The sequence below is a fragment of the Ammospiza nelsoni genome, chromosome 3 (assembly GCF_027579445.1).
Source record: "Ammospiza nelsoni isolate bAmmNel1 chromosome 3, bAmmNel1.pri, whole genome shotgun sequence".
In the NCBI taxonomy this organism is placed as follows: Eukaryota; Metazoa; Chordata; class Aves; order Passeriformes; family Passerellidae; genus Ammospiza; species Ammospiza nelsoni.
Window position 1 is genome coordinate 13,741,852 of NC_080635.1, and position 24,522 is coordinate 13,766,373.

The 24,522-nt window shown below is 48.4% G+C and overlaps 1 protein-coding gene across 1 annotated transcript; it reads right to left on the minus strand.

Moving 5' to 3' along the window:
- Nucleotides 1–4,251: 4,251 nt before the first annotated feature.
- LOC132070479 (TOG array regulator of axonemal microtubules protein 2-like) lies at nucleotides 4,252–17,657 on the minus strand. The gene is made up of 12 exons (XM_059467230.1): nucleotides 17,470–17,657; nucleotides 15,771–15,876; nucleotides 14,798–15,033; nucleotides 13,116–13,268; nucleotides 12,137–12,158; nucleotides 10,820–10,923; nucleotides 9,251–9,455; nucleotides 7,850–8,066; nucleotides 6,682–6,768; nucleotides 5,093–5,292; nucleotides 4,844–4,919; nucleotides 4,252–4,274 (listed from the first exon to the last, which is right to left on the minus strand). Exons 1-12 carry the CDS (start codon nucleotides 17,655–17,657, stop codon nucleotides 4,252–4,254), a joined length of 1,617 nt encoding a protein of 538 aa, XP_059323213.1.
- Nucleotides 17,658–24,522: the final 6,865 nt, after the last annotated feature.

Sequence of the window (24,522 nt, forward strand, 5' to 3'; positions counted from 1 at the left end):
AGCACCAGTATAACTCGTACATTGGATTTCCGGAGGGCGGACTTTGGCCTGTTTAAGAGATTAATTCACAGCGTCCCTTGGGAAGCTGCCCTTAAAAATAAAGGAGTTCAGGAAGGGTGGGCTTACTTCAAGGCAGAGATCTTGAGGGCGCAGGAACAAACCATTCCTGTATCCCGAAAGATCAGTCAACGGGGCAAACGTCCAGCCTGGCTGGGAAAGGAGATCTTGGAGGAGCTTAGGAATAAAAAGAGGACATATCAGAGTTGGAAAAAGGGTCAGGTCTCCAAGGAAGTATTCAAGAGGGCTGCTAGAGTATGCAGGAAAAAAATTAGGGAGGCCAAAGCTCAGTTTGAACTCAGGATAGCGACTGTTGTTAAGGATAATAAAAAATGTTTTTATAAATATATTAATAGTAGGAAGAAAGGTAGGACCAGCCTTTGTTCCTTACTGGACAAAGGTGGGAAGTTAGTATTTGCAGACGAGGAGAAGGCAGAAGTGTTCAATGCCTATTTTGCCTCGGTTTTTAATGGGAAGATGACTTGCCCTCAAGACTCCCGTCCGTCTCGGCTGGTCGTTGGTTTTAGGGAACAGAATGGCCCCCACATTATCCAAGAGGAGGCTGTTATAGAACTATTGAAATCCTTGGATATTCATAAATCTATGGGACCAGATGGGATCCACCCTAGGGTAATGAGAGAGCTGGCAAATGAGATTGCAAAGCCACTCTCTATCATTTACCAACAGTCATGGATCACTGGTGAGGTTCCGGATGACTGGAAGCTGGCCAATGTGATACCCATTCACAAAAAGGGTGCAAAGGAAGATCCTGGCAATTATAGACCAGTCAGCCTGACCTCTATACCTGGCAAAATAATGGAACAGTTTATATTACGTGCCATCATGCAAAATTTGCAGGACGGCCAGGGTATCAGACCCAGCCAGCACGGATTTAGGAGGGTTAGATCATGTCTGACTAACCTGATCACCTTTTATGATCAGGTAACCCGGCTATTGGATGCAGGGAAGGCTGTAGATGTTGTTTTTCTGGATTTCAGCAAGGCCTTCGACACTGTTTCCCATAGCATACTCCTGGACAAACTCGCTGGCCGTGGTCTGGATAGGAATACCCTTTGCTGGGTTCAGAACTGGCTGGATGGCCAGGCCCAGAGAGTGGTGGTGAATGGTGTCACATCCAGCTGGCGACCAGTCACCAGTGGTGTCCCTCAGGGGTCTGTGTTGGGGCCAGTTTTGTTCAACATTTTTATTGATGATATGGATGAGGGCCTAGAGTCTTTTATTAGTAAATTCACTGATGACACTAAATTGGGAAAGAGTGTAGATCTGCTTGAGGGGTGTAGGGCTCTCCAGAGAGATTTGGAAAGGTTAGATGCATGGGCAGAATCAAACGGGATGAACTTCAATAAGTCCAAGTGCCGAGTACTGCACTTCGGCCACAATAACCCCCTGTACCGATATAAGCTGGGGACGGAATGGCTGGATAGTGCCCAGGTGGAAAGGGACCTGGGGGTGCTGGTTGACAGTCGATTAAATATGAGCCAGCAGTGTGCCCAGGTAGCCAAGAGGGCCAATGCCATCCTGGCCAGTATCAGAAATGGAGTGGCCAGCAGGAGCAGAGAGGTCATTCTTCCCCTGTACTCAGCACTGGTGAGGCCTCACTTGGAGTATTGTATCCAGTTCTGGGCCCCTCACTTTAGGAGGGACATCGAGTTACTTGAGCGTGTCCAGAGGAGGGCAACGAGACTAATAAGGGGCTTGAAGCACAAGCCATACGAAGAGCGACTGAGGGAGCTGGGGTTGTTCAGCCTGGAGAAAAGGAGACTAAGGGGCGACCTCATCGCTCTCTACAACTTCCTGAAGGGTGGCTGTGGTGAGCTGGGGGTCGGTCTCTTTCTCCGGGCGATAACAGATAGAACAAGAGGACACAGTCTCAAGTTGCGTCAAGCGAGATGTAAGTTAGAATTAAGAAGCAAATATTTCACAGTAAGAGTGGTCAGATACTGGAATCATTTACCCAGTGAGGTGGTGGAGTCATCATCCCTTGAAGAATTCAAAAAAAGACTGGATGTGGCACTTGCTGCCATGATCTAGTGAACAGTTAGAACATCGACTGGACTTGATGATCTTATAGGTCTCTTCCAGTCTTGAACTTCTGTGATTCTGTGATTCTGTGACTGTGGGTCCTGTATGGGTTTTCTTGTAAAGTTGTTCATTTTTTTATAAGTTAAGGTTTTGGTTTGACCGTCAGTTCCCCCCATGTTCTCCCTCCTAATGGTTTGTTCCTCCTGCCAGTTACCTGTCTATCATTGTAACCAACGCCCTTTCATTTTGAGAAGTTTCTATGTCAATCTTCCCTTACTTAACATATGATTTGTCCCCTGAGCCTTGTCCCTCCCCTGGGCCATTACTATTGGCTCAGTTGTGTCCCTCGCTCCTCCCCTGAGCTTCGTTCATTGGTCCCTCGTGGCTCCTCGTGTCACGCCCTTCCCCTTTATAAGTGCCTCCCCGACGGTTTTTCCCTGACAACGTTACTGGCGCTGCCTGGGTCAGTAAAGCGCCCTGGTATCCATTCGTGTGTCCACTCCCTCCTTCCTTTGCCTTAGTACTTCGCAGTCCTGCTCTCGCCTGCGTCACCACGCTGCAGACGGAGCCACAACTCAAGGGTTCTTGCAGAGAACCTGGGAGTGGTGGGATTCGTGGTCTGCACCGGTCACTCCGGGAGCAGCTAGCCAGCACCCGTCAGCTCCAGTGGCTGCAGGACGAGACTGCACTGAATGGCACCCAGACTGCAGTTTAGATTTGAGGAACCCTTGTCGCTTGTTTTTGGCCTCAGTCCACTCATCCTTCTGCAAACAACTTGCAAACAACACAGCTGGACTGCTGTCCTGGGTAAATATACATACAGATGACTTTTCCAAAGCAGTGCATCATTTCCCAGGGAAAAACACAACTTCGTCTTGCCTATGAAACTGTGATTGAAGACACCCGAGAGCCAGATCTGTGTGAGATTGCAAAGGAGCAAAGCTTTGCCATTTGGGCACACTTCTCTTTGTTTCTTTGCGCAGACCTTTGGTGAGCACAGAACACATCTAGGTAGAAAACTTTTGACTCGACAGGATCTTTTGGATCCGTTGTCCCGCAAACATGTCAATGTGTGACGCTGTTGTAATGACACGTTGTCCTGGCTCAGAGCAAATTTTGGAGAGAACCCCCAAAGGGGCTTTTTTAGTAAAGCAGATTCAATTGGCCCCTCCCTTCAACGGTCCGGGAGAAACTACCTCTTTGGAGAAAAGTGGAAAAAACTGGTTTTTAAACAATAAAACCTAAACAATAATAAACAGTAAAACCCCTTGCCGCTCCAAAAGAGATGACCAACTGAGAAAGCCCCGTCCTCGGGTTACAGCTGAGCTCACTCAGTCTCTGGTCAGTCCCTCCAGTGCTGGAAATGTCGCAGGCCAGGCCCGGCCCGGTGGGCCACAGGTGCAGCTGCCGGTGCTCCCCTGGGTGTTCAGTCCAGAGCAGGCTTCAAGAGGTCCAAAGAAAAGGGAAAAAAACCACAGTCCATGGAACTTCTCTGCCTCAGCTAGCTAAACTGACTAAAAGCAAAAGAGAGCTCTGTCCCGCTGTCTGTCCATCCGCAGACAACACAGTCTGGAGCAGGAATGTGTAGGAGGAGGGCAGTGTCTGAAAACAAAACTGTGCGCTTCTACTCTCCCCCCTTCACTCTCTGGAACATGTCTTAAAGGTGCAAAACTTACTATTCAGCATAAACAGAACGAGACGATGGGGGATAAAAGCATCGTATAGTCAGCCCAGGGCACACGTTAAAAACAGCAGCACAAATGACAGAAAGAAAACATGGCAAAAGAGGAAGAGGAGAGGCCCAATGAGGAAAGGACGTGGTGAGACACTGGCACATCGAGTGAGCTGCACTCCCACAACCTCTAGGCCAGCAGGTCCTGGTGTCACAATCTCTTTTTTGGTTTCTTTAATTTTTTTAAATTTTTAATTTTTTAAAAATCATCAAAATTAAATATATACAGTTAAAATGATGTCATCAAAACTTAAAGATACAATCAAAAAACATTTATTTGAAACTACATCGAAATATCATATGTACATAAATAAATAACATATTTATAAATGTACAAAAATAATTACATCTAAATAATATATGTACAGTTGTAATTATGAAGCTTAAAACATAAATCCTGTTAGTGAAAAACTCTTCAGTCAGTCGGCGGCCTCTTCCTGATCTTGGGGGAAAAACAGTTCTTCTGGACTGGAGGCAAGGGCTTGGTTGACAACAGAAACATTGGAAGGTACCAGACAAAACCACTTGGCAAGACTCTATCCACTCAGGCCTGCAAAGTGGAGACACAAAATGCATCAGATCCTGCAATGCAAACCTAAAGCATCTGAAGCTCCGTATTTCAGGGGACAGACTTCCTGGAAACAAGAATTCTAAACTGCTGCACAGGGAAACATGTTCCTGCTGACAGACTCTTGAATCAGGCCAAGGGAAAACCCTGAGCCACTTCCCCAGAGCTGCCACAGGCACAGCCTGGCCTCTGGGCTGCCCTGGGACAGCAGGGAGCCCAGAGCCCTGTGCTCTCCAGCAATGGCTCAGCTGCACATGCACCCTGCTGCTCCTCTCCCTGCCCCACAGCTCAGCAGCCCTACAGCTCCAGCGCCACTGGCAGCAGCACAGCTCCTTGCAGGGGGCACATGCAGGGCACAGCTGTTCCCTGCCAATGTGCACAGCCTCTCTGCGCCACCACAAGAGCCTTCCATCCAACAGACGGTGGTCCTGCTCCTTGCTTACCTTTTTCTGAGGCTGATCCATGATTGGTCTTCACCTTGCCCTCAGTCTGGAGCTCCTTCAGGCCCCCATGCCATGACTAGGAAGGGCAATGGAGAGAGCGGGGGCAGATGCACACCCTTCCTTAGTATTTTGTCATTTCTGGCACAGCTGAAAAGTGCCATCCGGAGGTGTCCAACTCAGCACTTGGTCAGCTTTCTGGAGAACATGAAACCTTCACCAGCCCAAAAGGCTGGAGAGGTTTTCCTGCACGTGTGGAGGCTTGCTCTCAGCACACTTGATCAGCTGGGTGCCCATCACCTCGCAGAGGGCACAGGCCAGCTTGGTGACCACAGCGCAGACGTTGGCGCTTCGCACCGGCAGCGCCTTGTTCTCCAGGCAGGACCAGAGCACGGGCAGGGCGTAGCGCTGCACCACTTCAGGGCTCCTGGCATGAACCCATTCCACAAGCACTGCCGGGACAGACACACAGCTCCTTACCCACCAACCTCAATGCAAACAAGGATCTACATCTGCTTTTGCTTCTTGGGAGCCGCTCTGGCCAAGATCAGTGAAACAGCACACAGAGCCCCATGACCCAGAAATGGGCAATGCAGCTGATCATCCTTGAAACAGAACCACCAACCCCTCTGGACTAATTTCTCCAGCCAGAGCCTTGTAGCTGTGGCAGAGTCTTTGCACCGTTACTAAATTATTTCATAAATTGTTTCTGCATGAACAATGAATGAAACATCAAATTGCCTTCTATTTCCATTGACAACTTGTCTAAACCCACACGGAAGCTTTGGAAATGCACCCTAGAGAGGCAATTGAGAGATTTCCAATAAAAGGGATGATTCCTTTTTGTAACTTTGATGTCAAGGGCCAAAAGTCTCATCTGGCTCTTCCCTTTGCTCGGTGGCACACAGCAAAGTGCAGTATTAGAACACACTTCAAAACTCCAGCCCACCAGAGATGGGTGCTGCTTGACAGCTGGATGAGAAACAACAGTGCCCAGCTGGTGTCTTTGGCAGAATGCTTTTGTGCCTTCCAACCAAGAGCTCTTTCAAAACTCAGGGTGTCTTAGAGAATTACCCAGACCCCATTGCCCTGGCATTTGAGCATCTCCACACTTTAATGCCATTTCCCCTCTCAATGCTAATGGCATTTTTTCTTACAATGTGCACTGAAATAGGGGCATAGAGAGAGAAAAAGGCTACACAGGGGACTGAAATTTAGCCAGAACACAAGTGTTGTCTCACATTGTTTCTGGAATCTGCTCTCTGCTCATTTTCTGAACTGAGCTATATCAAACACAGACAAAAATTTACTACCAACAGGCTCCTTGCATGGCAGATTTGGCTGAGAGATCAAAACCTGAAATGCTCAGGAGACCAGTCTTATTTTCTGATCAGACAAAATGTTATGTGGTAGCTATTTATTATTCTGTGCTGGGAGACTTCGTTTTCTCTATGCTGTTAATCCACCAGCAGTCATCAACATTGAAAGAGCTCCTGAAAATACCCCAAACGAATTCTCTAAGTAGGAAAAGGGTTATGGTACCCATTTAAAAATGAGACTTCATTTGAGTTTAAATGCAATTAAAGACATTGGTCACTGTGGAGGTTGAGAAGAGCCCCAGTGAGAGCTGAGCCCCAAGGCCGAGCGCTGCCCCCATCTCAGATGCTGCACAGCTCTGCAGCAGCCAGGGAAAGCCTGCCAAATACACCTGCCTTGGCCATTGGGCAGGAGGGACAAGCTCAGCACCTCCTCATGTGGAGGAGCTACTCTGCTCTCTGCTCACAGGCATTCCCTGTCAATACTCCCTCAGAGACCTCTTGGCTTACAAAGGGAGGCCATACCTGTGATGCACTCTGTGACTTCCAGAAGAGCTTCACCACTCAGTTTGCTCCATTGGTGGCTGAGCTCTTTCATCAGTGACACTTCATCTACAAGTGAAACACATGCTTCTGCTCACTCTTCTGAGGGCACAGGAGAAAGGACAGTGGGGAGGGAAAGGGCAGGGGCAACCCCATTTGATACAATAAAGTCAATTTCTGCTAATTTTTGAATCCTTTTCTTCTTTCCTTCCAGCCTACTTGGCAGGGTTTAAAATTCCAAAAGAAAAGCTCTCCTTTCAAATGTGTAAATCCAAAGTTGTCTGCTGGACCAGGAGCTATGCTAAAACATTTCACACCAGGGACCTCAAGAGTTCAGTCACATGAAAGCAGTGGAAAGGTTTTGCATCCCAGAGCAAAAAGGAAGAAGCCATACTTGGGACACAGAAAGACACTGAGTCAGGCAGTTTGTGACTTCACAGAGCAGCTGAGGTGGAGAAAGTGGAAACTGCCCCTCAAGACCTGACTCTTCAACACTCCATTTTTCAGGCGTATTCCCCCAGTGCCGCATTTTCAGAGCTGACATAAATCTGTGTGGCAGAGGAATTTACAGCAGCCCTTCCCCAGGCAGGTATTTGCTATTGCCATCTTGCCCCATGCTAAAAGACATGTGGAACAAGGCATCATTGACAGCTGGACTTAGACCCATTTGTTCTAAAGAAATGGACTTGGTGAATCATCAGTTCCCCCTTGGAAAAAGAAGACAAATGAGGAAGGTGGGAAATAGGCAGCTAATGCCTCTAATGTAGGGCCTTCCAGGTGGCTGATCTGCAGAAACTCTGATGGGCCGATGTCCCTTCATGCCAACAACAAAGCCGTTCACTTGGCAAGTCAGACGGGGCCCAAGCAAACTCCAAAACCCCTTTGGCTCTGAATTGTAGCAAAGCTGGAGTCCAGGACTTGCTCTTCAGAGCAGCGGCACAGAGCCAAGGCAGCCTGGGACTGTTGGGAAATGCTGCTGCACATTCCAGCCTGTTGGGGATGGTGCATAAGGACTGCACCTGCCCAGCTTCTGGTGGGTGTCAGCTGGAGCCTTCCACAGACAACAACAGCTCCCAAGGCACTCGGCGCTCTCTTGTGTGGGACAGACAGAGACACAGGTGAGGGGAGTCCATGCCAGGCTCAGCCTTACCTAAATGAACAACAGATTGGTCCAGTGCGGTCACAGCTGCGGCATGAACCCCGGGATCCTTTGAGTTCAGGTTTTTTCTTATTCCCTCCACCAAACGGACCATCACCGGGTTCAGGGCATCTTCCAGGACTCCAATCATTTCTGCCAGCACCTCCAGCGCCTGCTGCTTCACCTTCTTATGGGTGTCATTGATTCTCAGGACAAAATGATCAAAAATCTGTGAAGAGAACAAACAACATGAAAGCTGGATTAAAATGACCTTGTCTGAAGAGGGGATGTAGAAATGAGCACTCAGCAATATAAAAGATGAAAGTGATCCTTTCTGTCAGGTCAGCCCTTGCTTGCACAATTTCACTGTTTTCCTGTGGGCCACTCACTGGAATGGTTGTGCAACCTGATGCTGCTTGAAATATTTTCATCTATTTTTGAGAGTTTTGGCAGAGGCCAGAATAGTTCCTATGGTGTTTCTCTCCACCTATAAATCATCAAATCAATTTCAGTTATTAATTCAAAAGGCTACCTTTGCTTTCAAAGTATGGAAGCAGATATTTACCATGCCCATTTTTCTATACAGTTGCCTCAAGTACTGAGGGCAGTTATGATTTTGCCAAAATTGTAGCAGGAGGAGATCTCATTTTTTTTTGTCTGTCTCAGGACCTGCTTCTGGAGAAGGACAGGGCTCTGGTCAACTCTTCCAGGATCCAGACCAATTCTTTAACTAAGAGGTAGATTTCTGAAACGTAATGTGCTCTACAGCTCTCATTAGAGCAGGTTCAGTCCCTTGACAGCCACATTATCAGGCACCATTTTCCGTAAAAAGGGAAAAAGCAGCTACTGGGAGAAGAAAGGATGGATCGGTCCTTAGCTGTTTTCCTCTTTTTCCAAAGAGAAAAAAAGGCCCCCCAAAAAGGGTGAGCACCATCTTTACCAAGAGGAATAGGGATGAGGATAGAAATGAGAGCCAGAGTTGTGCCTGTGCAAGACAAAATGGAGTTTACAGAAGTGTCCTTTTTAAAACATTTTGTTTAAACCAACCCAGCCTGATACTTCTCTTCCCCATGCAAACCTATTTTTCGTCTAGAGAATAATTGCCATGCTTTCAGTGGCTGGATTCCCTTCACTTAACCCAACTGGGAGTAGGAGACAGCAACAATTACACCAGCAGAAAATTTCTGCCATCATCTGATGAACATCAGCAATAGGCACATGCCAGACAAATACAGCTGGACTGAAAGAACTTGTCCTGAAGCCCGGACTTCAATTGCATTTGTCTGGGTAAGAGGGACCAGCCTGTCCCAAACAGCCAGGATGCAGTAGTGCCAAGACACACTGAATTAACTTTACTTCCCCAGGCTTGGGAAAGGAGCTAAAGGAAAGGAACCATGAAGATACCCTACATACTTGGACAATGTTACTGGAGATCAGCTGGGGGCTGGTTTTGCACAGATCTAGGAGGAGTGCCACTCCTTCCATCCGTGCCTGAAACCCCTTGGCTTCCAGGAGATGGTAAAGCTTCTGCAGTGACTCCCTTCCTTCCACAGTTGCAGGTAACGTGACCTGGGCTTTTGGACGGTGGAGGAGGCGTCCACCAGGGGCAGACTTCACCCTGGAAAACAAAACCAAATTAGGACCTGTTGCTGGTAATACCTTCAGTTAATTGTGAGCAAAACATCCTGAGGAGCTTTCCTAATGATGTGATTTCAAGCTAGAAAATCATGAAGCTCTGAGGAACAACATGGACCTCGTGACAATCATTATGGCAGACAATCTGCAAGTGAAATTCTCACCACTGCTCACTCAGGAAAACCAAGGATGAGATGCATCTGATCTATCTTCAGATGCCTTCCAAGGCACACATTGCTTTGTGGGGAAAGGGAGACACTACTTCCAAGTTTAAATGCCTCCTCATATGGCAGGTGTGTGCTTTATAATAAGGAAAGTCATCACTCTGAAGAAGTGTCTCTACACCCGGCATGACAATCTGGAAAAGTAGTTCAGATGCATCTGAACAGATGAACAGGGGCATATCTGAAGGATCCAGAAAATCAGGAACAGAGATAAGAACAGAAGCCAGACATGCCAGAACTACACTCACATTTCATTTGCTTCCCTAGAGACTAGATGCACAGCTTAACAAACCCTCTGGGAATAATCCTCTGGGATCAACCTGTCTCTTCCATGAGCATGGGAAGATGCTAGCCATGCTACTGAGGCATGTGGTCACCTTCCTGCCACCACTGAGCATGACAGAGCTAAATAAATCCCCTCTGGTAAAAGAGGAGAACAGGTACAAGTAGCTCTGCCACTGGCGTGAAGAGACAGCAAGGACCAAATTCCTGTCTTAAATGCTGATTGCAGCACAGGGGGAAATAAACCAAACATGCTCTCCATCAAGCAAACCATATGAAGGACAGGAATACCAAAACAAAAAGTCCACATTGAGACACCTGTTGACCAAAATGGCTCAGGAATTAACTTGCTCCTTAGTACTCATTCTTGGTACTGTTTGAGGGTAAGAAAACCAGGAATCAGCCAGGCCAAACCACATGGATGGGACCTGCTTGTTTGGGGAATGGCATCCTGCTTCCAAACTGGGACTTCTCATTAAAACACCCATCCAACAAAGGACTCCACTTGGATGAAAAAAAACCCTGGTTGAATTTCCATGTCTCAAGCCAGGCAGCAGAGACTTGGCCCTCTCCCAGCCTCCACAGCACTGCCCTTGCCACTGCACTGGATCGTCTGAGCTGCAACCAATGGGTGTCTTTGTGTCACCCAATTTCTGTGGAAAGCCCTCCAGAGAAGTTGTGTTCAACACAATGCAGAAGTTGACATTTTTTATCCTAGAGCATTTGTAAGGAAGGGAAGCAATCTCTGGCACTGGTCATCTCCAGCAGAAAGATGTGCCTGAGGAAGAGGCATGTAGAGCTTGTCATGTGCTTTGTCACATCTGACAAAAGTGCTCAGTACCATATGCTAGAGGGCAATGAGGCCTGGGGCTCCTTTGAGCCATCATTCCTCTTCTTCACGGGCTCCTTGACAGAGGAGCATTCACCCTGCTGGTTTTCCATCTCCTACAAAGACATAAAGAAACCCCATGAATCTTTAAAATATAAAATAGGAAATGCCCTCTTTAAAACACAAGTTAGAACCAGGATCACTGCTACCAAGGCTTAGAGAAACATTTCCTAACTTACAGAAATAAACAGACCAGAGGTTCAGTGATGCCAACTCTTTGATTTCAATAGCCCAAGGCAGGTTATGGGTGCTACCACACTGAGCAGCAGTCTAAAATCCCAAATTCATTAGTCTTGAGCATAAATGGGAATAATGCAAACTGACAGACAATGAGTGGTCTTAAAGGAAAAAGTTGGACTCTTTGGAGGTTGGCTCAATGTGTTGGAAGTTGATTTGGTTCAACACTTACTCTCCCTGCTCGTGCACCAAGGCACACTCCTTTCTGTAATGTTGATAAAAAGGATAAAATCCCCCCCAAACAAACACATGATTTTCCACTGGATGCTGCTGAATTGAACCATGCTTCTTCCAGTTCCACAGGGCTTGACAGCAGGGCAGTATTCCCAAAAGACAGACAGCAACTGTAGTAGTAACTACGATTGACTTGGACATGTTCGGTATATTTGGAAATTTTCTTGGCACTGCTACTTCCAGTCTCTTTTGCAAGGACTCTGTTATGTTCAGAAGCACTATTCTCACTTAATTGCTTTACTGGGGGCAGAGTAGGGAGAGTGTGGTGGGGGCGTACACGTGAGTGTAAACCAATTTTACCTTCTTTCCCTTTCCTCTTTGTGACCAATATTCAAAATATTCAAAACCCCACTTTTCCCCTGATAATAGCAGCTCCTCTGTGGTCTGCAGATGAACAGGCTGAGGATTAACAGCTCATTCCCAGGAGCAAAATGATTCAGCAGAAGTGGAATAGGATAAAGACACATTGGGTATGTTTGATCTCGTATTAGCAGTGGCAATACTTGCACAAAGGAGATATTTCTCCTGTCAAGCACTTACCTTCTTCTTAATTCTGGTCAGAATATCTTCCAGGTCACGCGGGGAAAGGGATTGCTCCAAAAGCTTTTTAAATTTTTGATTATTCAGCAACATCTTCACCATCTCCTGTCCATAATGCCTAAGGAAGGAAGGAAGGAAACAACAGAAAATGAAGAAAGGAAGAGTGTTAACAGAAGAGGCTGATGCCTTAAACTCATCAGGTGCAATGCGTGCATGAGAAGGCACTACCTACTCAGCAAAGAGGGAGATTTACCTCACTTGACACTGCACAGTGCTGTAGCTGAACACAGGGGCAGGAGGAGAATGTGGGGCAAAAAAAAAATACCATTTCTCTCTGAAACTGGGGATGTGCTTCTCTGGGATCAAAGGATCCCAGGCAACAAGCAAAACGCATCTGCTTTGTTGTCAGAGCCTGTTAGCAGTGTCCTGCTGCCTTTGCACAGGAATTTACCTTTCTCACCTCATGCTTGCTTTTGATTATTCTATATTATATGTATGCACAGGGTCAGCTAGGTGCACTGGTGTTCTTGGCAGCTATTAATGGGAATTTAATCCTCCAAGTAAGGGGATTTTGGTGGTTTGGGGTGATTTTGCCACTAGGTCACCAAAGATTTCTTCAAGAAGAAATTTGGAGGTCACTGAGCCACAGATAACAGCATTCTAGAAATCTGCAGAAGAGGTTTAGAAAGACTGAATATGTTGCCTAAAGACCTCTGAAATATTTCTAGGGAAGTCTTAATGTGAAATAGATGTTTGGGATCTTCCAGTGATGAATATTAGCCAACACTTTGGCTTTCTCTTGTGCACCTAAGGCCAATCAAAACTATTGGACTGGCTAATCTGAGCTCTTTTGAGCTCACTGAAGACTCCTTCAAGTCACAGGAAGTTGGCAATGCTCCTTCTTGCTGGCCAGCCTCAGGTTACCCGGTACAGTCATTTCCCCAGGCAGCCCAGAGCAGCGGTCACAGCACCAAGCCTGACAGAGCTCAAGAAGCGTTTGGACAATGCCCTCAGGCACATGGAGTGACTCTTGGGCTGTCCTGCACACGGCCAGGAGCTGGACTGGATGACCTGCATGGGTCCCTTCCAACTCAGCATATTCCATGATTCTATGCCCCTTAGCCACACAGTGAGGTCGCTCATTATTTCCTTGAGTTTCCACTCTTTCATGGTTTTACCTTTAAAGCCTAACACAAAACGGTTTTCCTGGTTTTGGAGGTGAGATGAAGATCATTACCTTGTGTCCTTGTGACAGTCCTGAGCCAGTCTCCCTGCCACATGTGGGAGCCTCTCAGCCCTGGGGGTGCCTGCGAGCTTGGTGACTCCCATTTTCTCCATCAAGGACAGGAGGAGTTCGGCCGCGCACTTGCGCACCTGGACGTAGCGGCTCCTGGGAAGGAGAGAGCAAACCCTGGGCCACAGGGACAAGGAGCAGCAGCAGCACAGGCCTTGGCCAGAGCATGCTCCCTGTCCTTGCTGGGGGAAGGAGCCTGGGCTCTCTCTGCACCTTCCAACACCTGCAGAAGGTTCTGTCCTCAGAGAAACACTAAGTTAGCATTGTACAGAAGGACTGCCTGCACAGAAGAGCTCAGTCTCCCTGTACTATCTGATACTCCATTTCTTTCCCAAAATTTACTCAGAGAAAGATTAAAGTAGTAGATCACATATGAATTATTTACAAATTAAGGACAATTCATGCTGACCCCTCAGAGGGCACCCACTACACAGAGCTGCAGCAGGATGAGGCTCTTTCCACCCATTCATCCCCAAATCTGCAGACCTCTGGAAAGAAACAAATGCAGGGCAAACACACTGTGGGGCATGATGTTGTGGATTATCCAGCAATGCAGCCTGTTTCTTTTGTAAAGCTTGGCAAGGGATACATCTGAGGGTTTTACCCTGTTCCAAAGCTGAGGAAAGGGTGGCAGGCATTTGAGCCAGGCTGTTCTGATCTAGAGACTATCTCTTGGGAACTATCAGGCCCAGCACCAACACTTAGGGCAGCATTTGCTTCAGCTGTCCCATGGCCCTCGGCCTGTGAAGGTGCCTGGAAAGTGAATCATCATCTCAAGGCTAACATGAAACATCATTTTGAATAGAAAGCAGAGCTCTAAGGCCAGGACACTCATACAAGACACTCATACAAGACTCCTTTTGGCAGCAGCTGCACCTTCTGGGCAGGCTGTGCCACACCCAGCACATTCTCCCCCATGTGCTCCACACCCCAGCAAGGACACTCCTTATTTCTCAGGTTAATGGCATCATGAGGATACATGGTTTTCCCCAGGGACTCAGTGGTTAGAGCTGTGAAATATGCAACAGTGCTCACAGCTGCAATTGCAATTGTCCCTCTTCCCACAAAAGCACATAGCTGTATCCTGAGCCTTTGCAGGCACTTTCACTTCCCCACTGTTAACCACATCTAGGAGACTCTGACAGACTTGGAGAACTCCAGGAAGCAGCAGCAAGCTGAGTCAGAGGAGCTTTAGTTTGGATATCAGGAAAAAGCTTTTCACGCAGAGGGTGCTTGGGCCCTGCAACAGGCTCCCCAGGGCAGTGCTCACAGCACCAAGCCTGGCAGAGTTCAAGAAGCATTTGGACAACAATCTCAGGCACATGCTGTGACCCTTGGGTTGTTCTGTGCAAGGCCAGGAGCTGGACTGGATGGTCCTGATGGGACCCATCCAACTCCCCATATTCTACAGTTCTGTGACTCTGTGACCTAATGGGCTGCAGGGGGGCTGAAATAGGTGACAAGAGGAAAGAAATGAGGTTGATCAGAGAATCAAGTCACTGAGTCCACAGAAGATGCAGGATACAGGACCCTTCCCTCCCACCATTCCCATTCTCTCTCTCGGATCCCTTCCCCCACCCACACACTGGAAGGTGAAGAACATCACTAAAAGAAGAAGAACCTACTTGACTCCCCTGTCCATGAGAACAGTCATTGCTCGGGCAGGAGTCACGTTCTCTACCATCATCCCCAGGCTCTGACAGGCTGCCTTCTGAATAAACTCTGGGGAGTTCCACACCATGGGGAGAAGGACCGCAGCAACCTCATCTGCCTCGGAGTCCATGTCCTTCTTCAGGATGGCAAAGAGCTCTCCCAGAGTGACGATTGCTGAGCAGGACACCTTGGACCGGAGGTTGGTCACCTGGGGAAGTCATGAGGGGAAACGTAAGAATCACCTTGAAAAGAAAACCAGTTTCCTCAGACAAAACTCCCACAAAATCACAGCATGTCCCACTGTCTGCAGAGGAACATAAAAGCACAGGAAGAGCAGAAGAGCCCAAACACAGAAAGGCACTTACTCTGGAACCAATTTCTGGCCTCACACCTGCTTACTGCAGGCATAAAAAAATATCTTTCACTAAAGTCTTCTACTTAACGCTTCTACAATGTCAACTGCTTTGATTTTAGGCCCTTTGTTTTGAAAAACAAAGAAGCAAAATAAAGTAAGGCATGCTTTCAAACCATAAAGGCACAAGTCATAAAGATAAAACACTCAGGTGCTCCTGTTCAAAACAGCAACACCTGTAGCTGAAGCATTCAGACGGGAAACAGAAAACACAGGCTCAGAGCTACAGACTCATTTTCAGGGTTCAATTACAGCTTGGGCAGAGATTGGGACTCTGGCATAGAATGTCATTAGTGTCTCCCATTCTGCCTTGCATTATAATGCACCACACTCAAAGACAAGTGCCAGCTACCACACCTGCTAGTAAATACAGCTGCACGTACACACAGATCCTACAGACAGCTGACAGACATTAGAAGGTCTAAAACCAGAAATGAAGGCAGTCCCTGAGCACACAGGGAGATGAACAAGCACATATCTACTCTACAAGCCGTGTATGAAGTATGGGGGACAATTCAGAACAATGTTCTCACCTCGCTGGTAGCTGCCAAGCAAATCTCACGAAGTCGACACAGCAGGACTTCTGGATGGGACTCAGCCAGCCGTGGGATGTTGAGGAGTCCCTTCTTCTTCAGTTCCCTGAAGGACAAGTACCAAAAAGATTGATTTTTCTCTCTAACCAGCAGCACCCTCTGAAATGACCAGGCTGGCAGCTCCGCCAAACCATGGGAGGTGCTTTTCAAGGAGCACTTAATGAAATCATGGAATCCATTGCCACAGGATGCTGTGGCTGTCAAAAGCATACACAAATGCAAGAGGCAAAGAGAGAGCTTTCAGAGTGTTCATGTGTGGCCTTTCTGAAAATCTCTGCTATTAAGTCCCTCTGTCACTGCGTCCTAGAAGCTGTGAGGCTGGGCATGCTGCTGTTTCTTGTCACTTCCCTGTACCTGTCCCTGAGACACAGTCTCATTGGGCTGTTCCTGAGACAGTATTTTCCTTCTTTGTCAGCCCCAGCAGGCAGTTCAGCCCTGAGAGTCTGCACTGCCACTCTGGAGCTGAGTTCCCACTCTACAATCTAGGCCTGCGTGTCACCCACTCCACTCCACCTCACACATTCCCCAAAAAAGCACCAGGATATCGTCCCAGAAGATTAAGATTCCATCCCTGGGCAAGAACTGTTGAAACTCTGGCTTTTCCCACAACACTCCTACCTAAAACAAGCCCCACAACAGCAACATGTTATTTAAAAGATGCAAACAACTCCATCTCTCAGCACTTGCTTTGTGCAGGCCCTCAGCCTCAGGAGGGGATGTGAGGCATCAGGGCTGCAGCACAGGGCTGGTGACGGATCCCACAGGCACCCTGAGTGTCATCAGGACCCCCCACACCTGCAGAAGCTCTCTGCATCTCACAGGGCACCAAAGAGAAAGGGCAAAGCAAAGGAGATTCATTTTTATCCCTGTGAGAATGAAGCATCCACCAGTCAGAGGATGCTAACCCAGACATCAAAAAGTCAACCAATATCACCTCACATTTGTAGGGTTATCACCTCTGGGCCTCCTTCTGTCTGTGTAGAATTTTGGGACACATTGTGAGTGTTGACAAAACATCTCAGGCCCATATGAAGCAGTGAGAAGGAAAAGTTGAATTCCAAAAGTGCAAGATACCTAGATGATTTTATTTCTTTTTCCTTCTCTTCTGCCATGAGCCCTTCAGGAGTAATGGCAGGCTGAGGGACTTGAAAGCACAGCTCAGCCCATTTCTCAAAAACAGGAGCTCCCTGGAGCTGCTTCTGGGACTCATATGCACGAGTCCCTGCCATTGCTGACAGCAGTGGGAGCAGAGAGGAATCTTACTCAGTCCCACTGGGCCAGGGGCCCAAGGCACCCAAAGCTCTACACTCAAAACTGCTGCCATCCTGCTTCTGCCTTCAGCCAGCAAATCATCTCGTCCCACAGCTCTCTCTCTTCCCTCAGCATTTCCTTTGCAGCTCCGTGGAGCAGCAGGCAAAGCCAGGAAACAGCACGGACCTGCTGCAGCTGCAGCACTGCTGCAGAGCAAGGCCAAGAAAAGGCTGCTCTCCAATCTTTATGCTCTCCCTGCTCTGCAGGCCTTTCACCAGTGCCCTTTGGCCCTCTGGGCTCTCGGGGCTCCGAGGCAGGAGCAAGACACAAAAGCTTCTGACCAACCTTAACGCTCAGAGGGACACAGAGGGAACGGGGCCTTTCTTACCAGTCATCGCTGTCCAGCATGGAGAGTGCCTCCTGCAAGGACTGCTGTGGGTCTGAAAATGCTCCATCCTTCTGCCCACGCCCACGGAGCGGCTCCTCGCGGCGCTTGGCACCAGTGGCCGTCTGCGGGGTCACTGTAAGGAGAGGGTCGGCCATGGGCGCTGCAGCCCCAGGCACGGCACCCGCCATGGCGCGGCCTGCAGCCCCATCTCCCAGCCAGGGCTCCGTGTGGCACACGCTGCCACTGCCTCAGAGATTCCCTGCTGCCTGCATCCTGGGGCTCCTTGCTTGCTCCCAGCCTCCCCCAGCTGGGCACAGCTCCAGGCTAAAGCTGACAATTGCCCCACTGCGCCAGCTCCCAAGTGCCACAGGTGCCACAGCCAGCGGCAGCTTCCTGAGGCCGCAGAGCTCCCACTCCCTGCCAGACAGTGCCCACAACAGGACTGGCCAGCCCAGGAGGGAACTCCTCAGGGGCCTCTCTTGTCTCAGCACCCTGATTTCCCCCAGCCCTGAGGACAGGGCACTCTGCAGCTCCCTGAGGAAAGACCTGCAGCTGCCTTGTGACAGCACCAAGCCAGGCCTGAACAACCCAGCCCTGCTGGGCCGGGCTCAATCCCCACAGAGCAACAACCAGGGAACAGCCATGCCTGACCCTTCACACCTCACAGCACCTCCGTTTCCATTGACTTCAAATATTCTAGACTATCAACTTTTGGAGTAACTCAAAAGTAGATTTGCTGTTCATTCTCAGGACAGACTATGGACCCAAGATCCTGGCTGTCCTGGCTAAGGCAGGAGGCAGCTTGTGCTCCTTGTACAAGAAAAAACCTCTGCAGGAAAAAGCTGCCACAGAGCAGGCTTACCTGAGGAGCTGCATGGGAAGCTGCCATCCCCATGGAGGGTGGGTGTACTGGGCAGTAAGGGCACGTTGTCCTGCTTCCTCACGACCCTTTTCTTCATGGCACTACCAAGGTGTTTCCTCTCTACACTGTGGAGAGGAACTGTGCCATTGACAGGCGGTAGGCTAAGGCCTGCAGGGACCAGGGAGGAGCTTGTAAGTGGAGGGTGCTGGACTGGGCGACAATGGAAAAGGCCAGAAAACTTGCTGGAGCTGGGTAACATCTCTTTGTTATCCCAAAGAACTTCAAGTATAGCAATGGCACACCAACATGGGACAGGGATCACAGAATCACAGAATCCTAGAGAGTTTGGGTTGGAAGGCACCTCTAACCACCATGTAGTCCAACCCCTGTGAGCAGGGACACTTTCATCTAGATCAGGTACCTCAGAGTCTCATGTAAACTGGCCTTGAACACCCTCAAGGATAGACCAACAACAGCTTCTCGGGCCAAACTCTGACAGATTTTCATCCCCTGCATTTATAAAACAATTCTGCCTATAATATCTAATCTAAATCTACCTTCTTCTAGCTTAAAAGCAAACTGCAGTGATGCATCCCCTAAGAAACAAGAAAAAGCCAGTATTGCTGTGCTTCTGTTCTGTTCCAGAGGCAGGCAGGGGCAGTTCCCACAGAAAGTGCAGAGAGCCCTGCGTGATGGCCTCGGGCTGAGTGCTGCCTCCTGCGGGCCCTGCTGCCGCCCTCGGGCAGCGCTCACAGCCCTGCAGGCAGAGCCCCTCGGCCGGGATTCCCTCGGGAACGCTGCTGGCTCCTGGGGCTACAACAGAAGCCCGGCCTGGGGCTCCAGCACAGCTCCACAGCGCCAGCTCCTCAGCAGGGAGTGGCAGGAGAAGGATCTCTGGAGGTGAATTTTGTTTCTTCCAGGTTGCAGCCTGGTTGAAAAGCATTCTTTTGGCCTCACCTTCCCTGGAGACTGCTCTCCAGGAGAGAGTCTGAAGCCCCAGTGTACTTTGCAAGATAGAATTTTCTACTCTGAAAGAATTTAGAGGTGAAGCTGGGAAGCTGATATTCTCTTACTGACTCAATGAGGCCATGGGCTTCATGCCTCTGTATTTTTCTTTGGGAAACAGAATTAAATCCTGTGCAAGCTTCCACTCACATGCAAGAAGAACAGCCCACCAGTCTGATTGCAACATTGTGCAAATGGCAAGCAAGTGGTCAAAAAGGACCACCACAAGTGTAGCCACCACTTACTTGTTTCAGCTGCATGCCTGGGTTCAACTGCCTTAGAAAGAAGCTTCAAGGATGTTTCCTTTTGTCTCCTCTTCATCTCCTTTTCCAAAAGCTCCATTTTCTTCCTCTGAATGTTCTTTTCAGCCAACTTGCCCAATGCATCACGGACCTAGGTGCAATGGAAATACATCAGAGACTGTAAGCAGAGACACACAAACCAGACACAACATCTCATCAGGAGCACAGAGTCCACAGAGTGCCATAGGCTTCAATGCAGCTCCATACACATTCCAATAGTTTCAGAGGAGTGTCTCCAGTCCTCACCTTGGCAATTACACACAGTGAGGTGGAACACTGTAGTGCCACAACCTTCCACTGCTGCAACTGCAACCTCTGCCAGGAAGCCATGCTTGAAGCATGAAACTCATAGGAGTGCTCCAAGACAGATGAAGAGCTCACATGGCAGGGAGCAGGCAGTTCAGTTCCTACAGGCCATGGCAGGGAAATAAAAACCATGTGCAATACCCAGCAAGGAGGCCTAATGAGCTGTTGCTTAACACCCATGGCCAGCAATTGCAGCTGTTTCTCACTTCCTGGCTTCTGAAGGACTCAGCTCTCAAGGACTTGGTCTCTGAGACCAGCAGACCAAAAGGAGGAGTCTTGTGAGAACAAGTTGCAGAAGCATTGGTGCTCATGAGCAGAAAACTTGAGAGTGACAGGGCTGTGAGATACAGCCACAAAGTGAACCAGGAAAAATCAAACCCTCCCATTTGATTTTGCAGCCTTGCTTACACTCAACATCAGAATCTTTGCTTCTCTGCTTCCAAGGATGCACTTTGCCCACATTCACTGATATGTAGCTTGCTCTGCCAACTTCTCTAAAACAGTCTTTGCACATAAAGAATGCTGCTGGCACGACCTTAGCACCATCTCCACACGAGTGACTGTGGCACCACTGGAAATGGCCAATCAATTGCCCTGGAGTTATCAAACGTATTCCCAAGAGAATCCCCATCTCCCAAGGAGTGGAAGATTATGATTTTAGTGACATTTAGGGCCAAGCACGAAACAACCACTGGACAGGAACTCTGCTTATCCCTGTTCTTATCCCTTACCTTTCCAGAGCTGTCCCTCAGCTCTTTGTCCCTTGTAACACCACAGCTGCTGGGATGATCCATCTCCTTGGCCTGGCTCAGTGGGAGGCCTGGGAATGGAAGCAAAGGTTCCTGTAAATCTCTGGCAGATTTCAAGCTCCCAAAACTACCATGCTGGCCAAAAGGCAAGACAGGTTCCAGATTGCAGAACTCTCCTAAATTACAGAGATTGGGATTGAGAGCAGCAAGGCACAATGCCTAGAGCTTCTCCCAAGGGATGGGCTACTGGCAGCAGACATGACATTGCTCTGTTGGCCAGCAGACTGAAACCTGCTGCATGGCAAAGGCCTCAGCCCCTGCATGCTGGACAGCCTCTGTGTCTGAGAGAGAAGGGCAGAGATGGAGATTGCTCTTGACAGACATTCTTATCTGCCCTTATCACGCTGATTTCAGTAAACATCATCTTTCTGCTTCCGAGAAGAACTCCCAGTTTCTAATACGTGGGTGCATTTAGACCAACATTTTCTTCTCTCTGTTGGAATATTTCAGAGGACATTCAAAGACAAGCCTAGGGTTCCAGGAGTGAAACCCAAACGTAAATTGTGTTCTTGACGCTGGATAATTCATTTTCCCCAAGGATTTTCCTCCCCATCTGTATGAGATTGGGCCACTTTGGGGCCAGCCCAACTAGAGGTTGATTTTCTTAACCCAAGTAGAACAATGGACCTCATTCTGGAATACTCTCCAATAGAGCTGCTAAAATTCTGAGAACTAATCATTCTATACAACAACTTGACAGAGGATAAAATCAGGCAGGAAAGTAGAAAAATAACAAAGCTGTAAATCCAGATTTTTTTTTTTTCCACTGCAGAATGGCCAGCTTAATAATAAATGAGAGTAAGATCTGGGTTTTGAGGAAAGAGGGGAATTCTGAATGGAAGGCAAGGTCTTGGAAGATAAGAGCATCTGGGAAGGTGGCAGGGAAACTACAGATCCCAGGGTAACCTCCTTGGGACCATTTTGCAGTCAGGTCTGCAAAATGGACACACAACATATAACAAAGACTGTGATGCAAACCTAAAGCATCTGAAGCTCCATATTTCAGGGGACAGACTTCCAGGAAACTTCTAAGCAGCTGCACAGGGAAACATGCTCCTGCTGGCAGAGACTTGAGGCAGGCCAGGGGAAAACCCTGAGCCACTTCCCCAGAGCTGCCACAGGCACAGCCTGGCCTCTGGGCTGCCCTGGGACAGCAGGGAGCCCAGAGCCCTGTGCTCTCCAGCAATGGCTCAGCTGCACATGCACCCTGCTGCTCCTCTCCCTGCCCCACAGCTCAGCAGCCCTACAGCTCCAGGGCCACTGGCAGCAGCACAGCTCCTTGCAGGGGGCACATGCAGGGCACAGCTGTTCCCTGCCAATGTGCACAGCCTCTCTGCGCCGCCACAAGAGCCTTCCTCCCAACAGATGGTGGCCCTGCTCCCACCTTACCTTTTTCTGAGGCTGAGCCATGCTCCTGGGGCTCCTGGGCCAAGGCTCTGTGAGGTGGCCAGGAGCCCAGACCTCCATTCCCAAGGCTGGGTTCTGTTACAGGAATATCCAAACCAAAGAGGTCTTTGAGTTCCCTTGGGAACAGAGGCATCCCAGGTCCGATCTTACACTTAGAGCTCTCTTCCTCCTTTCTCTGGGCTTTTGCTGTAGGTTCAGAAGAAGCTGTCAACCAGGTACAAGAGAAGAAGTTAAATAATTGAACTCAGCCCTTCTAATGGGTGAGGAATTCAGGTGTATTTTTGTTACTAAAAAGATTGCTTAGTTTTTTATTTTATAGAGTGCTGCCCGTTGCCTCCCCACTACTACAGGATCCCTTTCCTTCCAAACACTTGGGAATTCACAGTGCTCTCTAGAATCTGACACTGGCAAGGAAGTCATTGCTTTCAAAATGAGCTTTTAAGGCCTTTGTTTCTGTATTTCTCACTCAATTCTAGGTCGGGTTCTGCAGTTTTGGGGATTTTTTATATTACTCTTTACAACAAAGGAAGGTCTGGGACACAAACAATGGCACCACGTGTTAGAGCCAAAAGCAGCTTTGCTTTCTCCATTAGATGTGCCCAGTATTCTGTGAGCCTTTGTAGGGAACAAAGTGCTCATCCCAAAGTTCCACTTGCGCTCTACTTACTTCTTCCAGGGGTTTATTCTCTGCTTTCTTTTCACCACAGACACCCAAACCCAAATAAACACAACCTATCTCAAAACAATTCTGATCTTGGCTAATACTGACAATTCAAAATGTCCTTAATGGAAATAGCTGATGGCCAGTCATTCTGAAATACTCCCCAACAGAGCTGTTAGAACTAGGAGAACTAATTCTTAACATGGCTTGACAGAGGATAAAATCGTGTGGCAGTCAAGCACTATGAGAAGAAAATCTCTCTTAAAACTGCATTCATTCACCCTGCAGAATGCGCAGGTCAGTAGCAACAGTAAGACAGGAAAGCATTAATCACATAAGTCATTTGTAGTCCAGAATTAATGCAGAAAAAATTTCACCTTACTTACTGAATAATACTTCTCCCTAGCTGCATTAAGCATTGCTGCTGCAGATCAGCAATGAAGGAATCATTCCAAAGGGGCCATGAACAGGATTTGGCAGAAATAACCCTAAGTCAAGGAACCAGGGAATCTGATCCCTTTCTCTGCATCACCAGAATTATTTCTCCAAGTCTCATCTCTCCTATCATTACATGCCCAGAGATGCCAACAGAACAACAACAGTGTCAATGAGGCTTTCAACAGCATTGCCTGTCCCAGATGCACCAGAAACTGCATTTTGTCTGGCACAATTCCACTTGTCAGGGATCAGGCAAGGCAGGGACAGGCACAAGGCACAAGGCATCTCCTGCCCCAGCCTCAGCCTGCAACACTGACACAGGCAGACACAGCCAGGGAAGAGATTTGTCACTGTGAACCTGCCAGAGGTGGCTTTGGGACTGTGCTGTCAGAGGATGACAAACACACACCCTGCCTATGCTGCATCCATTTGGAAGTCTCCTTCTCCTTCATTGGAAAAGTCAAAAGGACTTTCTATCATAGGAAGTTTCCCTAGTCCTCCCAGTGCAAAACCAGGCAATATCCGTGAGTCTCTTTCACATCTCAGAGGATTCAGCTCAGAAACAGCCCCAAGGAAAGCTTTTCTCCTTCAAGGGCAGGTGGAAGGAGTGAGAACATTCCTCAGTTCCGGCTAAATGCCTTCCTTTTCTAGTTTCATTTTGACACAAGAAATGCTACAGGGGATAAAAGTCATGTGCAGGATGGAGAGGAATGTTTCCTTTTCCTGCACAGCATTTCCAGGACCCCAAGGCACCACTCCAGCTCCTGCCACTCAGCTCTTCACACTGACTGGAGGGATTTTCACTGCAACTCTGGAGAACACTCCCAAAGGACTTGGCTCTGGGAGAGTCGACTCTGCTCATCAAGGAATGGAAACTTTCAAAATATTGTGTTTTAACCAAGCTTTCCAATTGTCACCTCAGAGTCAACACTAGAAAGGTCATTTGAGGACAGACATGCCCTGTACCTACCTGCATCTTCAAAGAAATTCTCTTCACTTCTGCTGCTGTATCCTGGCCTGGAGAAGATGGATGACAAAAGAAAATGTGAAGAGGTAGAAAGAGAAGGGAGGGAAGGGGTGTACCACGAAAGGAAGTGAACCTTCTCAGCATGGACACTTCTGTGAAGGAGGGGATGCAACACATAAACCCAAAATCGTACAGAGCAGGCCAAGCTCAGGCTGTAATAAAAGCCAAATCCAGCAGGGAACCCAGCCTGAGATGCTTTCTAGCCCTGCCTCCTCTTCCCCACCACCATCTCTGGG